The 23,691-nt window shown below is 36.5% G+C and overlaps 1 protein-coding gene across 1 annotated transcript in view; it reads right to left on the bottom strand.

Moving 5' to 3' along the window:
- Positions 1–23,691, bottom strand: part of Slc5a12 (solute carrier family 5 member 12) — a 41,056-nt gene that overhangs the window by 10,268 nt on the left and 7,097 nt on the right. Inside the window, exons 5-10 of the mRNA XM_036186550.1 lie at positions 16,109–16,263; positions 15,866–16,006; positions 12,041–12,170; positions 10,646–10,734; positions 8,036–8,148; positions 2,539–2,606 (exon numbers count right to left, since the gene is read on the bottom strand). Of these exons, the coding sequence (XP_036042443.1) occupies positions 2,539–2,606; positions 8,036–8,148; positions 10,646–10,734; positions 12,041–12,170; positions 15,866–16,006; positions 16,109–16,263 (696 nt within the window). The remainder of the gene's footprint in view (positions 1–2,538; positions 2,607–8,035; positions 8,149–10,645; positions 10,735–12,040; positions 12,171–15,865; positions 16,007–16,108; positions 16,264–23,691) is intronic.

Here is a 23,691-nt window from a genome sequence, read left to right as displayed (position 1 = left end):
AGACAGGGGCATGTGTAATTAAGTTTCTTTTCCCCTGAGTCCAGTTATTTAATATCTGTGGCATTTCTTTGCTGGTGGTAGAATTGATTCATCATGGTCATGGCAGTTGAATTTTGAAGGTTAATAATAGCTATCAAGAGAAGAGTCAATAAAATCTAAAGACATTTATCTCCCTTTGAGGGGGGAGGAGGTTATAAAGACAAACTTGCAATGTCTTATGCCTCAGAGCAAAATGCAACAGAAAAATCAATCCAAGAGTCTCTATTTTTAAACACATATATATTCAAATGTTCTCTTTGTTTCTGTAGTCTACAAAGGCAACCTACTTCTGTTTTTCCATTCTCTTTGTTGTCATTTAGTATCTGTAATTGGAAGCAAGCTCAAAGCTAGTCTAAACTAGGTTCTACTTCAATGCCCATAACCCATCTGAGCTTGTCCTACAACTATAGGACAGTGTCCAGGATTTTGTGTTTCATCACTGGAGCTGCTGGCAGGGCTTGTGAATGGCATTTAGCTATGTTGGGCCTTAGCTTGCTTAAAATGTCAGAAGGACATCTCATCATACCCACTTCCTGGACTTTTTTCCTGGTGAAAATGTAATATAGACTCCAAAAGAAAATTCAGAAAAGTGTTTAAGCACTGTGATATGTATTGGGAGTGCCCCTGAACTGCCCACTACTCTAACTGTTATCTGTCTGTGCTGTGCCCTGCTAGGGAGTTTTGATTTCTGTGCCACGGCTTCCAAATGTCAGAGTGCTGTAAGATCTAGAAAGACCTGCTTGAGTTGAGATAAAAACATGTCTTCAAACTTTTCTATCCCTTAGCAGAATTCCAAGTAGTCCTGTGGCCAACAGCATACTGTACAGAAAGACATCTTACAGCACTTTAACTCTCAGGGATCTTAGAGGCTTTTGAACTTTAATCATAATAAATCTCATCATTACATCTGAGTTTTCATATTTTCCTCTTCTATAAGTGATATGGCTGAAATTTTACATATTTACTTACTTAGTTCATACATGACATTAGTGAATTTCAGAATGTGAGACATAAGAAATAAGCAATAGATTCGGAACCAGAGAGCAAAGAGCTATAAAGCAAGGGTGCCCTGAGGAAGTTCTCCAAGGCCCTCCCTCATCAGGGAAGGAGCCTTCCTGCTCTCATCTGATCCCTCCCTGCATCCTCAAGCATCATACTATTTCAAGTGAAACAGCTTTACTTGTCATTAGATTTCCCACAGCCTTCAGGAGCCTGTGTGCTTGATCTTAGGGATGGAAGCATCATATGCATAGCATTTTTCATATATGACCTGATTGTGAAAATTGTCTCCCTTGGAACATTTCACAGGTTGAAACTTTTCAAGGCATACTTTGCAAATTCCTACACTAAAACAATACATGAAGCTTTAAAACCAAACAAACAAAACATCAAACCAAAAATAATCATTTAAGAAAATTTTATTTAGCTTGTATGAAGCTGAAAGCTGTGGCCACAGGTATCACCCACAAATACATGCCTTAAGTATATTGTGGTTTTGTGAACAAGAAATTAAACCTGGTTCTATCATTCAGATTTCTGAAACCTTAGTTTTTGTCTGCTTCCATAGTAAAATCAGAATCTGAATATTGATTTATTAAATTCAACATAGCTAAGCTGCTTTACAGTGAAAATAATAGAAGAATTACAACTACTTTTATTTGCTCAAATGTGGCAAAAGAAAAGAGTAGATCAATATAGACCAGTGGTTTTCCATCTTCCTAATGTTGTGACCCCTTAACCTTCATGTTGTGGTGACCCCCAGCTATTTCAGTGCTACTTCATAACTGTATTTTGCTATGATTATGGGATATAATGTAAATATTTTTGGAGATAGAGGTTTGCCAAAGAGGTCGCAACAGACAGGTTGAGTACCACTGCCTTAGAGATGCTTACCTCACCTGAAAGACAAGATACAGGGTTCGTTTGGTAGCCTGCCAGCATCTATGCTTTATGAATTGTGTGATACACTCTTTAACCCAATCAGGTCAGTTGAGCCAAATTCTCAGCTGAACAAGGACAGAGGGATGAGTCCAACTATCTTAACTCACTCACTTTAGGTATCATTTCTATCCATCAGTTACTGGGGGTGTCCTGGCCTTCTCTGGCACCTGCAACACCTTAATTACAAATGATCAAAATGCAACAATCTCTCAAAAAATAATTCAATTACTCACAGTATCATTAAATTGGATGGGTGATTTGTTTTCTTTTTTAATAACTACTGATCACAGTGAAAAAGAGAAAACAAAAGCTCTTAAAAGAGAGAGAATGAGAGAACACATGTTCTACAAACAGAAAATAAACCCACTGCAAGTCCTCCTCCTATTACTCCTTTCCCCTTTGGAAAGCAATTTCAGTTGAAATTTTCATGTATGTTTTGTTTGAATCTGGTGTCCATAAATATTAATATTTGGCTTTGGAGTAATCACATAAGGCTTTAGAAAGGATAACAGGGGAAAGTGTGCTGTGAAATCAAATGGCTTTTCCTTCTTCCATTACCTGTACAACACTCCCCATGAAGGATGCAACCACAGCCATGGAGGTACACATAATACCAAACAAGAGACCTGAAAGAAAGAAACCATATGATGTTATGTTCTCCTGAGGTCATCCCTGAGCATCCAGCACTGTGTCCTGATGAAGGTCTGAAGAAGGAGAACCTTCTCTGCACACAGACAGCACAGTCTCTACCTAGCACTTCAATAACTGTTTCTCAGGGCAAATGAACTGGAGCACAGGATCAAAAGATTTCTATTTATCATTCTAAAAGTCTGTCATGTGAAACAACATGAATGTGGAAAGGGCCCAGGCAATTCCAAACTCATTATGTGGACACTAATTCTAGGTCAGCTACTCTCCAGGGATAAGCAGAAGGAGAAGCTACTGGACTCTTTGAGATATTGATAGATTTTCACCTTTTATGTGGCGAATCAGCATTAATACACTCTGATTCAACATAAGGATTTATTTTTATACACCAGCATAAGGAACTTCAGGTAGCACTCTTCTCTGGTATCACAGAAGCTTGACATTTAAATGATTGTATTGTTCTAATGACTTTTAAAGATGATGTCTTCTTCTAAAATAATAATGGTTTTTACACATTTCCATTTTTAAAACACCCTAAGAGTGTGTCCCTATAATAATTCATCAACAAAATAAGAAAAAGAAAAATAGTGTCAGAGATAGTAACACAGTGGCAGTTTTAGTTTTAGCATTCTTAGCCAGTATGATTGCTAGTTTTAACAGTCAAATTGACAAAATCTAGAATCACTTGGAAGGGAATCTCAATGAGGGACTGTCTAGATCAAGTTGTCCCCTGGGTATGTCATAGTAGATTATGTTAGTTGCATTAATTGAGGTGGGAACCTCTTCCTTCCACACATACACATGCTCTCACATGCACACACACACACACACACACACACACACACACACACACACACACACACACACACACACACACACACACACACACACACACACTGTGGGTACCACCAATCTCTGGATTGAGGATCCTAAATTATATGAAATGGAGAAAACAAGGTGAGCACATCAAACATGCCCTCATTCTCTTTGCTTTTGGCTGCAGAGCTAACTGGATGTTTCAAGTTCCTGCCACCTTGACATCCCTAAAAGATGGACAGTACCCTGTGCACTAAAATGAAGTCTTTTTCTTTTAAGTTGTGTTTGTTAGGCTAGTTTATCCCAGAAGAGGAGATGAAACTAAGACAACTAATGATCCAACCCAGCTGCTGATAGGACTCTTGGTTCAATTTTATTGGATTCTTACCACAGGTTGTGAACTTGGCCAGACACCATGGTTGTAAAGTCAAAACTTTATTCTTGACCCAAAGAGTTAACATTCTGAGAAGGGACTACACTAGAGGAATCCAAAGTGTATCCAATATTAATTTCTCAAGAATTGTACTTATGGATTTTGTCAGTGCTATATCAGATCCAATGATGAGACAACACAGTCACAAAAATAATTTCTTCTTTAGTCATACTTTTCCATGAGTATCTGCCAGTAGCTGGGGATTGCACTGGACACATTACCCATTCACCCTCTGGGATCTCTAATTCATGTAGTGAGAAAGATCCACAGACTTCACCCAGTTAGCAAATATGATTGCATCCATCTAATCTCGTTCAAGCATAAATAAAGGAAAAAATGTATGTTATCATCCCACCATCTGTGCTTAAATGAAGCCACATGGAGTTATGAATATAATGAATATTTCTGGAAATAATTTACCAAATAATCAGGAAAATATCACCTTAAAACTGGCAACCTCAATTTACTACAGAGATTATATAGGCTCATTTAAACAAAGAAAAAAACATAGTCAACTAAAACAATGCACATACACACAAAACCAACACCACTATGTTTATATGAAAATGAATTCAGATGCAACACCAAAGCATTTCAAGTAAATTTGAAACCTTGAGAGCTGACGAAGCACATCTACTGAAGAACATCAAGTATATTTCTTAAGAGGAATTTATAAGATTATTCTTAATTATCTCACACTGAAACAGCCCAGGGACATATGCTAATGAACAGCAGTTGATACCCCCAATCCATGATTTTGTTTTGTTACATTCACCTAAGCACCACTGAAGTGTAGGGAAAAGAAATATTGTATCTATGTTGAACATACACAGACTTTACAAAATCTGGGTCACTGTGAAATTCCATTTAAATGAAATTTCCAGAAAAGTTAAGTATCTCCATTGGACAAACAAAATCTGGTAGTTGATTTCCTCTGGAGGAAGCTACGTTGAGAATGATGAGAAAAATCATGGGAAAACTTTCTAAGGTAATGACCACGATGACATAGCTTGCTAAACAATTGGGTTTCATAGTAGATGCATGTGTTAGTTAGTTTCATGTCAATTAGACACAAGCTAGAGCCATTTGAGCGGAAGGAGCTTCAGTTGAGAAAATGCCTTGATAAGATTGGGCTATAGGTGACTTTTAGGGTATTTTCTTAATTCGTGATTAATGTGGGAGGGCCATGACCATTGTAGACAGAGCCACACCTGCATCAGTAAATGGTCCTGGGTTGTATAGGAAAGCAGACTGAGCAAGACACAGGGAGCAAGCCAGTAAGCAGCACCCTCCACTGCATCAGCTCCTGCCTCCAGGTTCCTTCCCTGTTTGATTTCCTGTCCTGACTTCCTTCTGTGATGGACTGTGTAAACCAAATAAAACCTTTCCTCCCCAACTTGCTTCTTGTCATGGCATTTCATCACAGCAATAGTACCCCTAGTTAGGATAAAGCATTCATCAGAACTCAACAAATATGTATATAACAGCTTTCCATTTCATCATTTGCATGTTTTATATTAAAAATCTTGAAACATATATTAAATTCTAGTTAACAATATACAACCTAAAATAATTATGGAAAATAAAATGGCATGTGCAATTTACTTTTAAATAACTGAATGATATAATGGATTCTTAAATTGACAAAGAGCTGGATGGACATGTAAAAAAGTTCAGAAGAAATTAATGGAGTATCACATATTTATATGAGAAGTTGATATATTGCCACATTATTTTTTTATAATAAAATGTAAGGAACAAAACATAAGTCCAAAAATAAAAATAACTATTGCTAAGAGATTTTATTTGAGGAGAATTTAAAGTAATATTGAGAAAAACATGTATTTGAAGTATGTAGAGGAAAAAACTATGACAAAAAAGAACAAAGAAAAGTTTAAAGTTAAGAGAAACAAGCAACCAAAATGAGAAGAACAAATAAGTGGATAATGAAACTACCATTAGATACAAAAATCATACCTCCATAAAACCAACTTAAATTTTGTGAATAGACAAGAGTTTGATGAACAGCTGCATATGGTCTTTGAAGAATAAAAACAAGCAAAAAAATTATAGCAATTTCACATTACTATCCAACAGTTTAGGAAATGTTATGTGATTTGTAGCCATACCATTCTGAATTTAATATCTACTCTCAACTTGGTAGCTAAGCAGGATCAGGCCTAGTAAGTACTTAGATAGGAGAAATTATTATGAGGAAATCATACCATCCATAATATCAATAAAAATAAAAAGTATAGGAAAAGACCAGAGAGAAAGAAGATATGGAAAAAATAACAAAGATTTGAAGGAGACAATTTAAAGTTGCAGACCAGGTAGTGTGGAGAAAGTACCTGTCATTGTTAATGCCATCAGCATCTTTCAAAAGAAACCTCAGGGTCAACACTGGGACCATCTTAAAGGTGCCCTGAGAGGAGGACTCCACCCATTAATGGCCCTAACTGTTGTAAATGCAAAGGTTCTTTAAAGTAAAGATCCTGGGGTGACAATGCTCTTGTGAAGTTCCATGCTTGCAAATAACTGCCCAGGGAAGAGTTTTCTCCCAAGGCCAACAGCTAAGGTGCCCACAGCACCCTAGAGCTGTGGTCAGCCACAAAGAAGAAGGACATTTGTCCTTTGCTGGAAAATGGATGGAACTGGAGAACAGAGAAGTTATGGGCAGTGAATGTATTCAAAATATATGATAGGTGAAAAAATGTACTTATGAAGTGCATCATGATGTACAATAACTATACACTATAAAAGTAACAAGAATATAAATGAAATAACTAAGCCATTGGAGAATATATTGTGTAATCACTGAGCTCCTATGTTTTCAAAGCACACGTAGGGAAATGCACAGTGTAGATTGCTACAGGAAAACAACCAGAAACAGAATTAGGTAGGTATAATTTTACTTAAAACTAAATTGTTTTTCTAAATTACCTGCACTTTCTATATTGATCATATAAGGAACATGACTTATTTGTACTTTAAAAGCAGCAAATTTGGGGGCTGGAGAGATAGATGCTTGTTGGTCAAGGGTACTTACTGCTCACAACTGCCAGCAAGTACTAACAGATCTGACCACCTCTTCTGATCTCTATGGGCACTACATTTGCAAACCCTTATGCAGACATAAACATATACACATAATAATAAAAATAAAATTGTAAAAAGGCAGCAAAGTCTGTGAAAATGTAATTCAATGTCATAACAGTGACTCAAATATGCAGTTTTTAATAACTTAAATCATTATGAATTTCACTTTTGTATATAATATATTTAAACCATAATCCACCACTGTCTCCCTCCAACTAATCCTGGCCCCTCCCTAAACTTTCCTCCCAACTTTAGGTCCTCCTTATTATTTTTCAGTTACCTGCTGAATCCAATTAGTGCTGCCCATACACTCATGTACATGAGAACATCCACTGGTGTATGATCAACCTATTCTTATATGACCAAGAAAATTGAATCTCCTCCACCTAACAACCCTCAACTGTCAATCATCTCTATCACACCCTTTGCACTTCAAGCTCAGTAAATATCTGGATAAGAAGGCAGAAATATTATAAGAAACAGAGGTTGGGGAGAACTACAGCAAAACAGTGTCATCTGGACGTAACAGGACCTCTGCACCCATGAACTCACAGCAGCCATAGTTGACTGCATAGAAGATCAAGCCAATCAACACAATATTCGAGCATGGCTGGGTGAGCAACAAATAAGCCCACATCTCTAGCTAAGTAGATAATATGTAATTTTTAATTAAACAAGGAACATTCATCCCCTTTAGTACATTAATCAGAGTTTGGTTTCAAGGGATAATTATTAGATAAAGTGGTCAGTCCTACTGAACAGCGCATCTCTTCATGTAAAACGTCTTGTAAGATCAACTCAGCATTATCAAGAAACATTATTATGAAGATATTAGAGCATAAGGTACCTGAAAAGTAAGACCAGAGCAAAGTGAACTAGCTAGTCATTCTTTCTTGGTATCCTTCTGATAAGATATTTGGAGATGTGAGGATCTGTATGTCTGTGTCTCAGCATGCATTTATGTCAACTCATGCTTCCTAAACATCACATGAAAGATTTTGATATCTGGACCATTTACATTTCATATTATGGAGTAGACTTTCCACCAGCTATACCTACATAAGCCTTTACTGATCCAGGTACTCTTCTTGTCGGAGAGATGTGGAAAACAGCTCTTGACAAAATCCTCAAAGGTCACTGTTGCTAAGGCATTGATGCTGGCAGCCACTGTGCTACAGAAAAAAAAAAAAAAAAACAAATAAATAAATAAACAAGAAGATAGTCTGAACTAAAAAGAATGAGTTATTTGTCAGCCTTACCATCCAGGAGAGGCAGACAACACACAGCCTTGTAAATACAGATAGCAACATATATCCATATTCTATAATTCAGAGAACTACATGGCCTGTTTACTCATCCTTCAAATCTTTATCTATGAAAATACTCTCTGGAAGAAGCTACATTTTCATATTATAACTCAAATTAATTTCCCTTGACAATATGGTAACAAATAGAAAGTAATAAATGTAAGGACTTTTCACACACATTACACCAATGTGTGAGCATGTGTATGTATATGTGATGGGGGTGTCACACAAAGCTTGAGTGGAAGTAGCAAAGTAGTGAATATCCTAACCCAGAAATAAGTATATTTTTCTATTTATTAGCAATGTACTTCTCTGTGTATCTCTTTATTCATACATTAGTGTTGAAATTGAATGTTGTAGTCCTTGCAGTCTACCTGGGAATACAGACATTCAATAACCAATTTACAATTTACCAGAATTGTAGAGTTATTATGAACAGTGATAAGGTGCTATGATACTAATAGGAGATGGTCCCTTTAAAAATAACAGTTAAGAAAGGTAGGGAAAAGATTCATGAAAAGTGGGTGAGAGCCCTTGGAGAATACAAGGTAAATCAGGTACATAGACATGGAGGAGTGAAGATGATCACTGCTTTCTACAGCCTGATGCTTCCACAGAGGCTGGAATGGAATCAGTGAAGGAGAAAGAAGAAGGAAGCCCAGAAAGGAATAAAAACCTTAACCTGATAGCAACGCTGCTCTCTTTCTGACTTCACAGAATTGTCTTGATAGACCCATCAGAGTACCAGAAAGTTGGTGTTTTCTTTGCAAAATACAATGAAAGCTTATTTAAATTCCTCACATAGAGCAAGAATCTTTGAGTTAGTCCAACAAATAACTGAATTAAATTCAAAATTACCATCCAAGATAGTTCCTTCTAAAGAGTATAATAATGATTTCTACTCCAGTTATTTGTCATTGTTCAAAAAGCATAGTTATATAAGAAGACAGACAAAGGAATATAACTAGTAGAAAAAAAGAAAAATTCAAAGAATATTGTAGTTTTAATAATTTGAGGGGAACATATCCCAGAAAATCAAGTAGAAATAATTGAGATAAAAAAAAAACCACAATGTACAAAAAAAGTGTGTAAAAGAAAACTAATCACCAGCCTCAGCCCTAACACACAATATTATATGTTACAGTCATGAAAAGCACTGACATCATTACAGCTGAAGACAATGAGAGAAACATAAAAAATTATAAGATATTTCAAATATATAGAAGAATTAAGATTAAATAAAAGTAATCTTTCAAGTTATTGGTGGAAAGATGGCTTATTTACTAGAAAATAAGACAAATGGCTGATAATTTTAAAGGGAAACACATCACAGGCCCTACTTAATTTTTATATCACATATATAGGATAGATAGATGATTCAATAATTTTAATAGTTTACAACATAATAAATATACTGTGTATTATTCATAATCATAGAATAGATTTCCTTACTGAACATATTATGAACAAAAAATATAATATCAAATATGATTTATAATTTCAATATCTCAAGGATTGCTTAGCAATGAGGCAGCATAATGCGGGGTTATGTTGCTGGAAACAATGCTTTATAGGACAATGTAATGGAGTCATAGCAGTTGAGTTGAAGCTGCAGTGGAGACTCAAGGAAGACAGAGAAGACAGCAGCAAGCACTGGTCATTGGAATAAGCTATGAGCAGCTGGAAAAGCCAGCTTAAGGTATTGGCCATGTGAGTTGCAACAGCAAGGACACAGAGTCAGGACTTCTCAAAACCTAAGGAGCCCATCATCCACTCTGATGCTCCCCTGACAGAAGACATGGAACATTAGATTTAGTGCCTGTAGTTCTAGATCTTAATCTCAGCTTTGGCCAGTCACTCCCTTTTTTGTGCGCTACCAGAATTTGAAAGTTTAGAATTTTCTTTTTGATTTTTTTTTTTTCATGTACTCACTACTGAGTTTGCCTTGACTGTAATGGGGAGACTTTAGGCTTTTGATCAGTTCTGGAACATTGAAAACTCTTGTGTCTTTCATGATGGAATGAATATAGACAAAGTTGAAACAATAACCAGTACATTTTAAAGTAGTAGTTAAAAATACACCTGCCTCAGGCCACCACAGTTTACTTACTATAAGTTAGTTGCATCCCTAATCCTTATTAAGTCTGTTACCTTACTGCAAAGTGGTACCAATGTGAGTAAAGAATTGTCTTCACATGTTGTGTGGTACCAATGATCAATGAGAAATACAGCACTGCAGCAGGCCATTGGTACTCAGTAAGAGCTCAGTAGACAGCTGATCATGACCACCATCATTCCCGTTGGTTTGTCATCACCACTACCACCACCATCATTATCATCTTCAGCTTGTCAACATACTAACCTCAGAGTTCCACTAAAGGCACAAGCCACAAAAAGTCCCGGCAGCCCTGGCATAGTGGCAAAAATTTCCATGACAAAATATGGCATCAACTAAAAGAAAAGAAGCAGAGATAAAGGGGGAGGGGAAGGAGAGAGAGGGAGTGTATTAATAGTTATCACAGCAATATCTGAAATGTTGGAATATAGATTCCCACAAAAGGAGATAGAAACTTACTTCCCAGTATCTTCAATGTGTGGATTTTACTTATCTATTTTCACTGAATTTATAATTAAGTTCTAAAAACTAACTCTTAACATACGTCTTTCAGGGATCTATGTATAGCTAGCTGTGAGAAAGGAGACTAGACATGACAATGTGGCATAGCTGAATACATGTGGAGAGAAAGGGGGAGTGAATGCTTCCCATGAGCATACGGTCTCTGAGTTTTCAAAACTACATCTAGCATTCTATGCTTTCATGATATACTTGTGCTATGCTAGGAATATGTGATAACAGGCATTGTGAGAATAAGAATTATTTGTTCAATTTTATTTATTTAATGTTACTTTGTTTAATTTTTGTGTTTTTGAAACATGATCTCATATAGATATAGTGGGTAGCCATTCCAGCTTTAACTACATAGAGTGGCCTTAAGCCTCAGGTGAGCACCAGATATTGGTGAAATTATTAATTATGTAGTTAAAAGGGAGGCTTAATTAGTGGCGTAATTTACAAATGAAGGGATAGGTAGGTTGCAGGGTCTGGGAAAGGTATGGCGCAGTCCAGCAGTGTTCTCAGGAGAACTCTGTTCAGTCTACCTCCATCGTCCAGGGTCCTCGAACCAAGGGAGCCCTGGCATCGGGAACTCGGGTCTTCAGTGTCCTCTCTCAGCCCCGCCTTGTAGGCGTGACCATTACCGAAGCCTCAATGGGGGGTGGAACTTCCAGGTCAAAGCTGGAATGGCTACCCACTACATATAGACCACGGTAACCTTTCAAATTAACTGTGTAACCAACGCTAGCCAGCTACTCCTGATCCTTCTGGACCCACTTTTAAATGCTGTAATTCCAAGTACATAACACTATGCTCATTTTTGTTCAATTTTCAATTAAAGAAAAAATCAACATAGACTACTTTAAAAAGGAGTATAAAGTATCATCAACAGCCAAAGTCATGACTTTCTAGTTAGCCTTGGTCTGTCTTCAGACTTTGTCTTCATGAACAAAAGGGAGTGTCCTTTTCCTGCAGACCCACTTCTACATATTAGACGCACTGTATGATGTCACCCAGAAGCTCAAGTAAGAAACCAGAGGCTTGTGCTTGGCAAGTGAATTAAGGCCCAGGCAGAATAAAGACCGCCCCACTTCTACTCAGCATAATCCAGACATTCTTCTGCAAAACCAAGAAAACTCATACCTGGTCTGGTGCTGAAATAACTCCAGAAGTCCAAGGGTCACAGTCTTTGAAGTTCGAGTACATGATCAAACCAGAGAAGACAGCACACACGGCAATCATCCAGAGACCCAACAAGTTGAAGTACAAGGCACTAGAAGAGGGGACAAAGCCCAGTCGGTAAGCTATCTGCCACACTGTAGCAGGGGAAGTTCATGACTAAAGTCTGGAGGAGGACTCATTCTCTAGCTTTCGGGAGTATTACACTGTATAATATCACCCTAAAGGAGTCATTACACTTTTTAGAATAATCAAAAATTGAATAAGCTAAGATTTATATGATTTTCCTTTAAAAAGGTATTTTTTTTTTGCCAAAATTGTAATATGTGTGGTATATGACCTATTTTCTTGTATAAAATTTTACATGCTGATAGTTCCTATTATGTAACTTTAAGTGATTCCCCCCCCTCCAACTAAATTAATGAAACTCTCAAAAAAGTCAACTTACATTTTAATAACTTCTTCCAGGAAGATAATAATAAGATAACATAAAAATAGACAAGTATTGGTTACAGTTGCTTTGGAGATGAAGACAGATAAAAGTTAAATTCAAGTATTTTAAAGATAGTAGGAAGAATAAAAGTTAAGATCATCTTACACATATTCTCCAGTTAACAAGCACAATTACAGTTGGGTCCTCTTTCAAGGTCCTATACATTACTTTACTTTCATGTAGGCATTTGAATGTCAAGATTTTACTCATATTCCTAATCTGAAAGAAGGCTTGAAAGTAGGCATCCTTACATTGTGCTAATAAAATAAAATTTCATTGTGGTGAGATTTAGACTGGCCATTTTTTTAAAAAAATCTAGTCACAGCATGAAGATGATTCCACATTCAAATGTAAGAATGCACATTTCTTCTATGGCAGCATAAAGTGATGTTTTGAGACACATGAAAAGGCACATATGTGTCTACACATGCCCACATGTACACACTCTTCCAATATATAAGTGTCTGTGTGTTTCTGCATATACACAAGAGAATGGCCCTCCTTAAGCATTATGTTGTTTAATAAATGACAAGCATGTAACAAGCACAATGTGTTACTCTTGGTATTTTAAAAATGATGAGACCAAAATTGAAAAAAGCACAGGGACAAATAGCCAAACTAGTGGGAACACATGAACTATGATCCAATGGCTGTGGAGCCCCCAGCTGGAGCAGGCCCTCTGGATAAGTGAGACAATTTAATAGCTTGATCTGTTTGGGAGGCACCCAGGCAGTGGGACCCGGACCTGTCCTTAGTCCATGAGCTGGCTGTTTGGAACCTTGGGCTTACACAGGGACACTTTGCTCAGCCTGGAAGGAGGGGACTGGAGCTGCCTGTACTGAATCTACCAGGTTTAGCTGAATCCCCAGGGGAGTCCTTGCCCTGGAGGAGATGGGAATGGAGGGGGAGGGCTGGGGAGAGGGTGAGGAAGATGGGAGGAGGGAGGATATGGGGAATCCGTAGCTGATATGTAAAGTTAAATTAAATTATAAAATAAAAAAATTAAAAAAGAAAGAAAGAAAAATGTTGAGAAAGATATAGTTACCAACTTTCATTTACTAATTTTTTAGGATCCAGAAATTCAATATATCACAAGAGAAAGTAATAACTGGCACATGGCAAATACCTATTATGCTAACAATTCAGGAGTCTGAGGAGAATGACTTCTTGTCTCCAGAAGTCTAAGGCTGTTCTGGAATAAACAGTGACCTGATTTCAAAACTAAATAAGTATAATAAAAGGAAAAAAGAAGGGTATTATTTATTTAACCAAAAGGTTATTTTCTTTGTAGATATTTGACTTTAGTTTATCGAAAACCAGATTTTTACTTGAATTTTAAATGGGTTTTAAGATCAAAGTCACATGGATTTTCAATAGTTCAGCTACTTGATACAGTGATGGCCATCTGTGTGGAAGACTTATTTAATATCATTTACTGTAATGGGATTTTCATGTATCACCAGTGGTTTGATAGAATGATAGATGATGAATTTGTCCTCTTCATTTTGCATTATAAAATGTGTGTGTGTGTGTGTGTGTGTGTGTGTGTGTGTGTGTGTGTGCAGTGAAATGACAGTTCCCACTCTGGAATTCAATTCACAAAGTGGTGGAATTATTTCAAGACAATCCTATGTCTCATTCAGGGAAAATAAGAAATTGTACATTGAAGTATTTTTAAATTGTGTGAAGAAATAGTCATAATGACTGGACTGGGCCAGAGAACCATAAGAAGCACCCCTGGGGCTGTAATTCCTTTTTGTGTGAAATTTGGGATTTTTCGCTAGTTTTTTAAAATAATAGAGAAATGCCTTAGGTTTTTCTCTAGAAAGTGAGCTGTTCTGTAATTTTCAGTGGGACTCAGACCGTCCAGCTGTGCCTATTCTCATATCCTACAATACGCTCTCCTTGTGAGGGCTGGAGCAGCCACAGATGTATTACATTACATTTTATAGCTTTTAAATCTCTCCTTAGAAATGTTAAGGTTAGCAACATCTGTTAAATTCAATTAAAATGGAGACCAGACCTGAAGAAACCTGAAGCAGAGAGATAGATGTAGAAGGAACTGAACTTTGATTTGATTTGCAAATGAAAGTGAAGCTTGCTTTGTTCTATTTTTCCAAGTGTTTACATTTAGAAAAATTGAAGCTTAGGGCAAACCTATGAGAAGACTCCAAACAACTCAAAGGACTAAGGCTTCTCACAAGGATGAGCAAATAAGGGGATTATGTAGCTGTAATCAACAGCATGTATTCTTCACTTTACTTCTGTGTTCATACTGTAAAAGTGCCATCCCTGTAACCCTTCCGTGGTGCCGCAGAAAGACAATGTTTGAGTAGAAGCTGACTGATTTATCAGTTGCCATTTTTTCAAATAAGTGCTTTAAAATATCAAAATGTATTTCAATTTACCTCCTAACACATTAAAAAAAAAAAAACAAACAAACTACAACTGAAGACACACAGAGTGAATAAAAAATGATCAGGACCATCTCTTTATGGAGACTATACGCAAGAAACATGTGATTTGCACCTTACCCATACTCAATACACCTAATCTAATCTATTTATTTCTCAGTAAATGAAAACAGACATTAAGTGAGCAAAAAGCTAAGCAGGATATGCTGAGGTGGAAATAGTCATGTTTGACTGAAATAGTTTTGGAAGGGCTAGAAAGACGTGTGAGAGTACTTGCTTCATAAGCACACAGACCATTGTTTGGATTCTAGCACTAATGTAAAAAGCTAAGCATGGCTGTGCATGTAACCCAAAGCTGTGAAAGGCAGAGACTGAAGGATCACTAGACCATAGGCCAGCTCCAGCTACAAGGAAAGATCATGTCTCAAAGCAATAAGACCTGGAGGCGACTGATGGCATACACCTTTTACCTAACACTCAGTAGGCAGAAGCTGGCAGATCCCTGTGAGTTCAAGACCAATCTGGTCTACATAGTGAGCTTTAGGACAACTAGGGCTATATAGAGAAACCCAGTTTCTGATTGATTAATTAATTAATCAATTAATTAATTAAACTGAGATGGAGAGTGATGAATCAGGGCATCCAACATCCTCCTCTAGCTTCCACATGTATGCACTTACTATCCACCAACATATACTTTTGTATACACCAAACTCACATGCATACATAGATGCACACTTAAACACACATACAAATGTACACAAAGACTTTGAACAGGTTAAATAAATCTCTTCCATTATCTATCTCTTTTACATATGTGCATACTCACATAATGACTCAATAAGATAAATGATAACATAGAAATTGTTCTTAATAACTTACAGCTTAGCATGCTTTTCTGTTTTGCAAGAGATGCATCTCTGGATGGTTGATTGGTTCACTCCATAGATTCCAAGCCAGGTAAAAGTTCCTCCTACTGTAATTGTCCAAAATGTGTGCCGTCTGAGGGGATCTACATCAAAGCTGTGGCATGGGAAGGAGGGAGTAACAGAGATATTTCTTTGGTGTCTGGCTGTTTTCCTTTTATAAATTTTATAAAGGGTGACAAATTAGCATTGCACATACTCAACTACATTCATCCGGGATCCATTTCTTGCTTGCTCTAATACATTGTGGAACCCACCAGCATGATTTGATCCTTGAATGAGAACTGTTAAGAAGCCCACAATCATGACAACCATCTGAAATGCATCTGTCCACACCACTGCTTTTAAGCCTCCCTGAAATGGGGAGAATGGTATGAGTTATTGAAAATGTGGTCTGTAACCCCTCCAACTCCAGTCTCCCTGTTACTAAATCATGCAAAGCTCATCCTGATTGTTACTGAACATCTTTTAAGTGATAAGTTCTGAGTTAACATATGATGACAAAAATGGTAAGTGAAGGAGTTAGGTCACCTCTGGAATTCCATGAGTTTGTAAGTTTAATGGGAGAACTGGAAATTAAATAAGAATCTGTCTGGAGAGTGTGAAGGAATAAGAAAGTGTCTCTGAGGAAATGAGAGAAGCCTGGGAGATACAGGTGGAAGGTGTGGATAGACCAAAAGGCAAGTTGATGAATTTTCTGGAAGTAGGAGCAGATAGATTTAGATAAGACTGCTAAAATGATTCCCTAAGAACAAAGAGAGTCATATGATGACATCTGTTTCACAGTAACCATTGGTCAGCTACTGTGAACAGCAAGGCTGGAGGTAGAACAGAAAGTTCCCAGTTTATTCTCATTTCCTATGTCAAAGATGATCAATGATTTGAAGCAGGACAAAGATGGAAAGAACTCCATGGCTTTGAGAGATTTTCAAGAGATAAGATTCTCATACTGCATGTTTCATTAAATACAGGAGAGAAGACAGTGAAAGAATTGAATAATCACACAGGTCCAGTTGGACAACTTCAGACTTTTTATGTAACTAGTGATAGCATGTTTTAGAAAATGAGAGGGAGAGACAGAGAGACACACACAGAGAGAACAATTAAGAAATAAATAACAGTTTCTACATATATGTGGAGGAAGATGTTTTAAGAGCAACATGGTGATTAGACAGGCAGGAAAATACACCAGCATTTCAGAAAGATTCACCTAATAGTTCAGGTTAGTATAGTTATTGGGCAAGAGGTTAAAGCAGGGATTATAACCTAACCTGCCTCCCTTTTAGTGGAGGGGGCAGGGAGAAAACAATGCCCATTTTCCTCCCCAAGGATCTTGAATCAACTGAGGCTAGGGTTGGGTCCTTTTATTCCTGATTTTTCAAAGTTTCACACGTGATTCTAATGTAGAATTCTTGCTGAAAGCATGCGCAGAAGGGACGGAGGATAGTGAGAGTCTGCTGTAGCATCCCATGACTTGAATCCCCTAGGACCATAGTGAGCGTGACAAAGGCAATTAGGGAAAGATGAAATGAAGTGGCATATAAGAAGTGTTTTGCAAGTGAATAAGTGCCAGTAACATGAGAGGAGATGATAATTTTAACATTGAAAAGTAGAATTATCATCTTTTACTCCTCCAGAGTGTCAGTAATTTCTATGAAAAGTTGACATATTTATCTTTAGCTCAACAGGAAAGAAGACACTGGAGTAACCCATCATTTATTTGGTAATTAAAATGAAAACATAATTTTAAAATAAACATTTAAGTCTCCCACTAAAAGCATTGTATTTACATATGATTTTTCAAATCATGTTTTGAAGAATGACAAATCTCTCTCCCCTGGCCCACATACATGTCGCCTATACAGCACTAATTTGATTTTTTTTAATTGTTAAACACATCAGGCATGTTAGCACAAGACTTTAATACCAGAACTTGGGAGGCAGGCAGACCTCTGTGAGTTTGAGGTCAGCCTGGTCTATAGAATGAGTTCCAGGACAGCCAGGGCAAATAGTGAGACCCTGCCTCAAAGATCAAAAAAACAAAAACAAAGAAAGATGTTAAATCTTTCTGGTTCAAACCTCCTTTTTTTCAGTACTATAAAGACCAAATATCAAATGCGTCCATTTTCAGAGTACTTATCATTAGTTGTATAAGATCTTCACAGACACGAACATCAGTTTGTCATTTAAGAGTACAGGCTATCAAATGTACTTCTAAAGTCAAATATAGTCACTGTGAGGTCTTACCTGATTGTAATAACTATGAAATCTTATCTGGCTCTTTGGTATGCAATCTCTCTCTCTCTCTCTCTCTCTCTCTCTCTCTCATCTATATCTATATATCTATATCTATCTATATCTATATCTATATATCTCTATCTATATATCTATATATATATATTTAATTAGTCTCTGTTATATGAGAGCTGATGTTCAGCCCACTAAATTGCAAATGACCTGGATAGCAGGAATCACTTTTGAAAATCTCTTCCACTGATTATTTCCCAAGTGTAGTGCACCCACAAGATCCAAGAGTAAAAAAGTGCAATATGAAAGTCACTATTTGTAGCAGACTTTCTTAGACCATGAGCCAGCTCCCAAATCAAGACACAGAGACTTATTATCAATTATGAATTCTCAGCCTTAGTTTAGGCTTGTCCCATTAGCTCTTATAACTTGATTTATCCTGTTTCTCTTCATCAACATTTTGCCTCTGGGCTTTTTACCTTTCATTCTGTATGTCCTACTCCATGTTTGACTGACTGGCAGCTGGCTGGCTGGCTGGCCCTGGATGTCCACCTCTCTTTCTCAATCACTCTCTCATTCTCTCTTCTCTCAAGCCTAGATTCCTCCTACTACTTATTCTGCTATTGACAGTTCAGCTTTTTATTTAACCAATGAAGTGCCTTAGGCAGGCAAAGCAACACATTTTACACCATTAACAAATGCAGCATAAACAAATATAACACACCTTATATAATTAAAGTAATATTCCACAACTTAAACAAATCTGAAACATCTTTATATAGTTAAAGTAATATTCCACAACATTTCCCACTTTTATCTAAATAAAAAGAAAGATTTTGATTTTGACATAGTAAGACTATATACAATTAGAACAATTATCAAGAAAAAATTACATCCACAATATATAGTTCATCTGCATTTGGCAAATTCAAAGAAAATACTCCATTATTTATCCTATATTGGTGAGTCCAAATTCTGTACCCAATTTACATTCTATCATAACTAAGGAATACTGTAACTATAACTATTCAGTCTTCAATGCCATCAAAAACCCTAGAAGGATATAATATTGTCTGAGTAAACAGGAAGTACAATGCAAGCCACTTCCAAAACTATAAAAATGACAGAGACATCTGGCTGCTTGGACAGTCTCCCAAGATCCATCTGCAATGTTGGGGCACCCATCTTCATCCTACATGCCTAGACAATCAGGCAGACTTTTCTATGAAGGAAGAATTTTGAAGGAATAGTCCGCCTTTTGGGGGAAGGGGAGGCGGGGGGCAAAATTCAATAGTCTTTTTCCTTTGTGCCCTGCTTGCCCAGTTTGTACAGCATACTTTCAGTAGTCAAGGCAAGGGCAGTTTCTTGCCCAAATGGCTAGCTTTGCCCCAATGAAAACAAACTCCATATGGAGGTTCTCTGATACCCATCATATTTTATGAAGTAGATTGATGTTGCCAGGAGCAGACATGTCTCATTGTCATTAGAAGTTGTAGGTTATTAAGTATCTTAAATGCCATATTCTGTAGGTGTCTGAAGAATTTGAAGATCACCTATCTATAATATGTATATTTAATCTGGAAAACATACCTGATATGACTACAAGTTTAATTATTATAGATGACTACTAACTTGCATTTTTAATTATACCTTATATTTTTTAATGAGCTGCATAAGCACAGTTACTCAAACATGAGTAGAAACAGATATGCAGTATAACAAAAATACTTTGAAACTTATATATCAAAATCTATACCAATGTAACATATATGAAGTGAATAGTTATCTTTTTATCCTATATCCCCCTAAATGATTACAAATATTTATAACCCACCAAATGACCAAAAAACATACACTCCACCTCTTGGGAATGTGGCATTTTGTTCTCTAGACTGCTTCCTATTGTCTGAAGGCAATGACATCTGTAGGGGACACTGATAAAATTGATATAACAGTCCAGCCCTAGGAAAACAAGTTGTAACATTTGTTGTCCAGTCTCAGAACTGTTCCCATGCAGAGGGATCAATATATATATATATATGTCACCTGTCTGGCAGTCTTTCTTGGCTTATTTCTTTATGTCTGTAGCCAAGATTTTCAGGAGTTCTCTCCATCAAGCCTGTTCTCTATTACCCTTGAAAGAATCCACATCCTTCCATTTCCTGTGGAAACAAAAGCATAACCTCTTCCCCAACACAACAAATTTTCTGAATTCCATTTTAAAATTAGAGCATCCCTAAAGTACCTAGGCTGATTTGATTCACAGCCCCTTTTACAATCCAGTGTCTCTCAGCAACTATCATTTTGCCCATCAGCATTCAAAAAATTCAAAGTCAATGCAACACCATACAAGATCCAGTTTCACTGTTTAATTCCCATATTTTGGTGTATTATTCTTTAATATTCCTTTACTCTCTCTTTAAAGACTTTACTTATACACTGTTTACTTCTTTCTATGACTGTCTATACTCATTTTCTTTCTTTCTTAACCCTATGCATGTTTTTAAACACACTGTATCCTACTTAGAGGATTTGTTCCATCTGGACCTGTCTTTACTGAGTGTCTCTAGCCTTTTCTGACCTCATGAGACAAACATTAAACTACTAAGCAAATTTGTACCGGCAGCTGGCTCTGTCACACTTGGGTCTGTGAGTGTTTAACCTGGAGCTTCATTTAACCACCCCAGCTCTCGGAAGCTGTTGTCTTCAGGATGGCAGGCATTTCTACTTAGCTTGCTGTTTCTACTTAGCATACCACCTACTTGAGTGCTCAATGTACAGCAGAGCCTTTTAAAGGTTCCCTATCCATTTCTTTCTTTTTCTCCCCACCCCCCAGCTTTCTCAGGCCCTATGTGGAAACTCAGGCCCCATGATAGAATGCCAAATGTAGCAGGCTTTCTTGTACCAGGAACCAGCTCCCAAATCATGACATGGAAATTTATGATCAATTATGAATGCTCAGCCTTAGATTAGGCTTGTCCTTCTAGCTGTTACAACTTAATTTATATTGTTTCTCTTCCTTTACATTTTGCCTTGGGCTTTTAACCTCTCTTTAATTCTATATGTCCTACTCCATGTTTGCTGGCTGGTGGCTGCCTGGCTGGCTAGCCCTGGATATCTCCCTCTCTTTTTCCCCTGTTCTCTTTCTCTTTCTTCTCTTAAGCCGAAATGCCTTCTTCTACTTATTCTCCCTATCTACCAGCCCCAACTATCCCTGTACTGCCTCACTATTAACTGTTCAGCTATTTATTAGACCAATAAGGTGCCTTGGGCAGGCACAGAAACACATGTTTACATCATTAAACAAATGTGGCATAAAATAAATGTAACACATCTTTACAGCATTAAACAAATGCAGCATAAACAAATATGAAATCCCTTAACATAATTAAAGTAATATTCTTCAACATAAAATGTAACACATATTTATGTAGTTGAAGTAATATTCCACAACAATTGTTGGATAAATAAGTTGTCTTTTTGGTGAGCATTGTCACCTCTTGCCTGGCTAGATAGAGAAGAGATTCACGAGATGTGTTATGAGGTGAGATTAAATGAAAGACTCAGCTACATCTAATGAAATCATTTCAGTTTCACACTAACAAGTTTGTTGTCCCATGAATGGTCAAAAGTAAGAATTTGGTCATTCAACATGAATAAATGAGAGTTTTAGGCATATGAGTTGTGCAAGAAAGACTAGAGGTGCAGAGCTGGTTAAAACATGAAACTTTGTTCTCTGATTTATATGTAATATTATTAAATTTTCTATATTATTATTTGTAACATACAAACTTATCAATAATAATTGTTATGTAGAGTTTAGGTTTAAGAAAAATGACCCCTTACAAATTATGAAACAATAACATGTGAATTAGGAAGATATCTATCATATTTAAAACTTTCAAAAATCTTGAACTTGGAACATTATCAAATTGCTTAAAATTTGACAATTATGAATACAGGGGAAATTTCAAGAGGATCTATTTAATAAAACAGCTAAAATAAAAAAGTGGAATTTAAACTAAGCATCTTCAATGTATCTAAGCAATAGAACAAGAAAACAAGTATTGACAAAATAGAGCAAATAGACAAATTTACATATAAATCATACTAAAACAACAATTACCAAATGCTAAAAGTTGTGAATCTTTTGTATGGAATGCTTAGTAAAGATATGTTTCATGTTTCAGAGTCTTACAGATGGTGGAATATTTGTATAGATGTTATCATGCTTGCTAGTAATCCCAAATACAAAATCTAAAAGGCATGAAAGTCTAAAGCATTTTGAGCATCCTTTCCACTCATAATAAGTACCAGATTTTGGTGGCATTTTGAACTTTTGGATTAGTTTGTATTTTCTTTCTTGTCATCAGCAAAACTACTTAAACCAGTCAGCTTTTCCACAGTATTTCCTTTAGGAAATATGTTAGTCATAAGTACTCATATTAACTGATATTCAGTTCCTCACAGATAGCTTTGTTGGAAGCCTAACTGTGATTTGAGAGTTGTTTGCCTTCAATTGTTGAACATACTATTCCACTATTTCCAGCTTCTATAATAAATAGTAAAAATTGCCAGGAAATCTGCCAGAAGAGTTCATGCATAGGCTCTCTTTTATGCCTTCCATATGTACACTGGTCAGTGGTAGCATTGACATGCCTAGAGATGGACTTTTCTTTATCTCTAAGGATGGAACTCACTAAACTTACAGATTCCTACTCTTGTCAGTTCTAATGTACTTCAAGACATAGTGTTTGTAAATATTGTCAATTTCTCCATTCTTGGTAAATATACCAAGTCTCTCCCTAGTTTCCAATTGAACATAAATTGAATTTCCTTTTGTCATCAATATCTTTCCTTTTTTAAATTTCATCATCTTTCTGAAACATGCTATTATTTCTTCATCTGTATCTTCCAAGATGACACTCATCTCTTCAAATGTGTCCCATTTATTAAAATAGTTGTAACATGACTATTCATGATATACATTATTGAACTAGTTTATGCATCTCTTTATTCAACATTTTGCAATTCAGTATATAGTATTCCTGAAAGGAATACCTCTTGTTTGAGCTTTTACTGTTCCTCACTTGTGGTGCTTTGTTACATTCTGTTTCTGATGATATAATATTTTAGAATTTTAATTGGGTTATTTTAGCATCCTAAGCTATATTCATTCTCCAGAGATGTTTTGTACTTTTTTATCATGCATGAATCAAAGTGGGTTACTAAAGTTGAATCACATCAGATCCATCAAAAGATCTCAGATTAATAAGAAAGTCCCAAACTGAGCCGGTATCCATAGGAGCCTAAAGCTCACTAATCCAAAAAAGAACACTAATGGGCTTGCCCTACAGAGAGTCTGATCCATCTTGCCCAATACTGTTCACACCTTTCTGGTGATCACACATTTAAATTTTTTCTATACTGTACTGTTTTGTTATTTTTATGTGGGTGGGAGTGGTGGAAGATGTTTTGGGGGCCTATAATATTCTGTGAAATCTCAGCCACAAATCTAAAAGTTATGTCTAGAAT

Source organism: Onychomys torridus, chromosome 4 (assembly GCF_903995425.1).
Source record: "Onychomys torridus chromosome 4, mOncTor1.1, whole genome shotgun sequence".
Lineage (NCBI taxonomy): Eukaryota > Metazoa > Chordata > Mammalia > Rodentia > Cricetidae > Onychomys > Onychomys torridus.
This window is presented reverse-complemented; position numbering and strand designations above follow the sequence as displayed.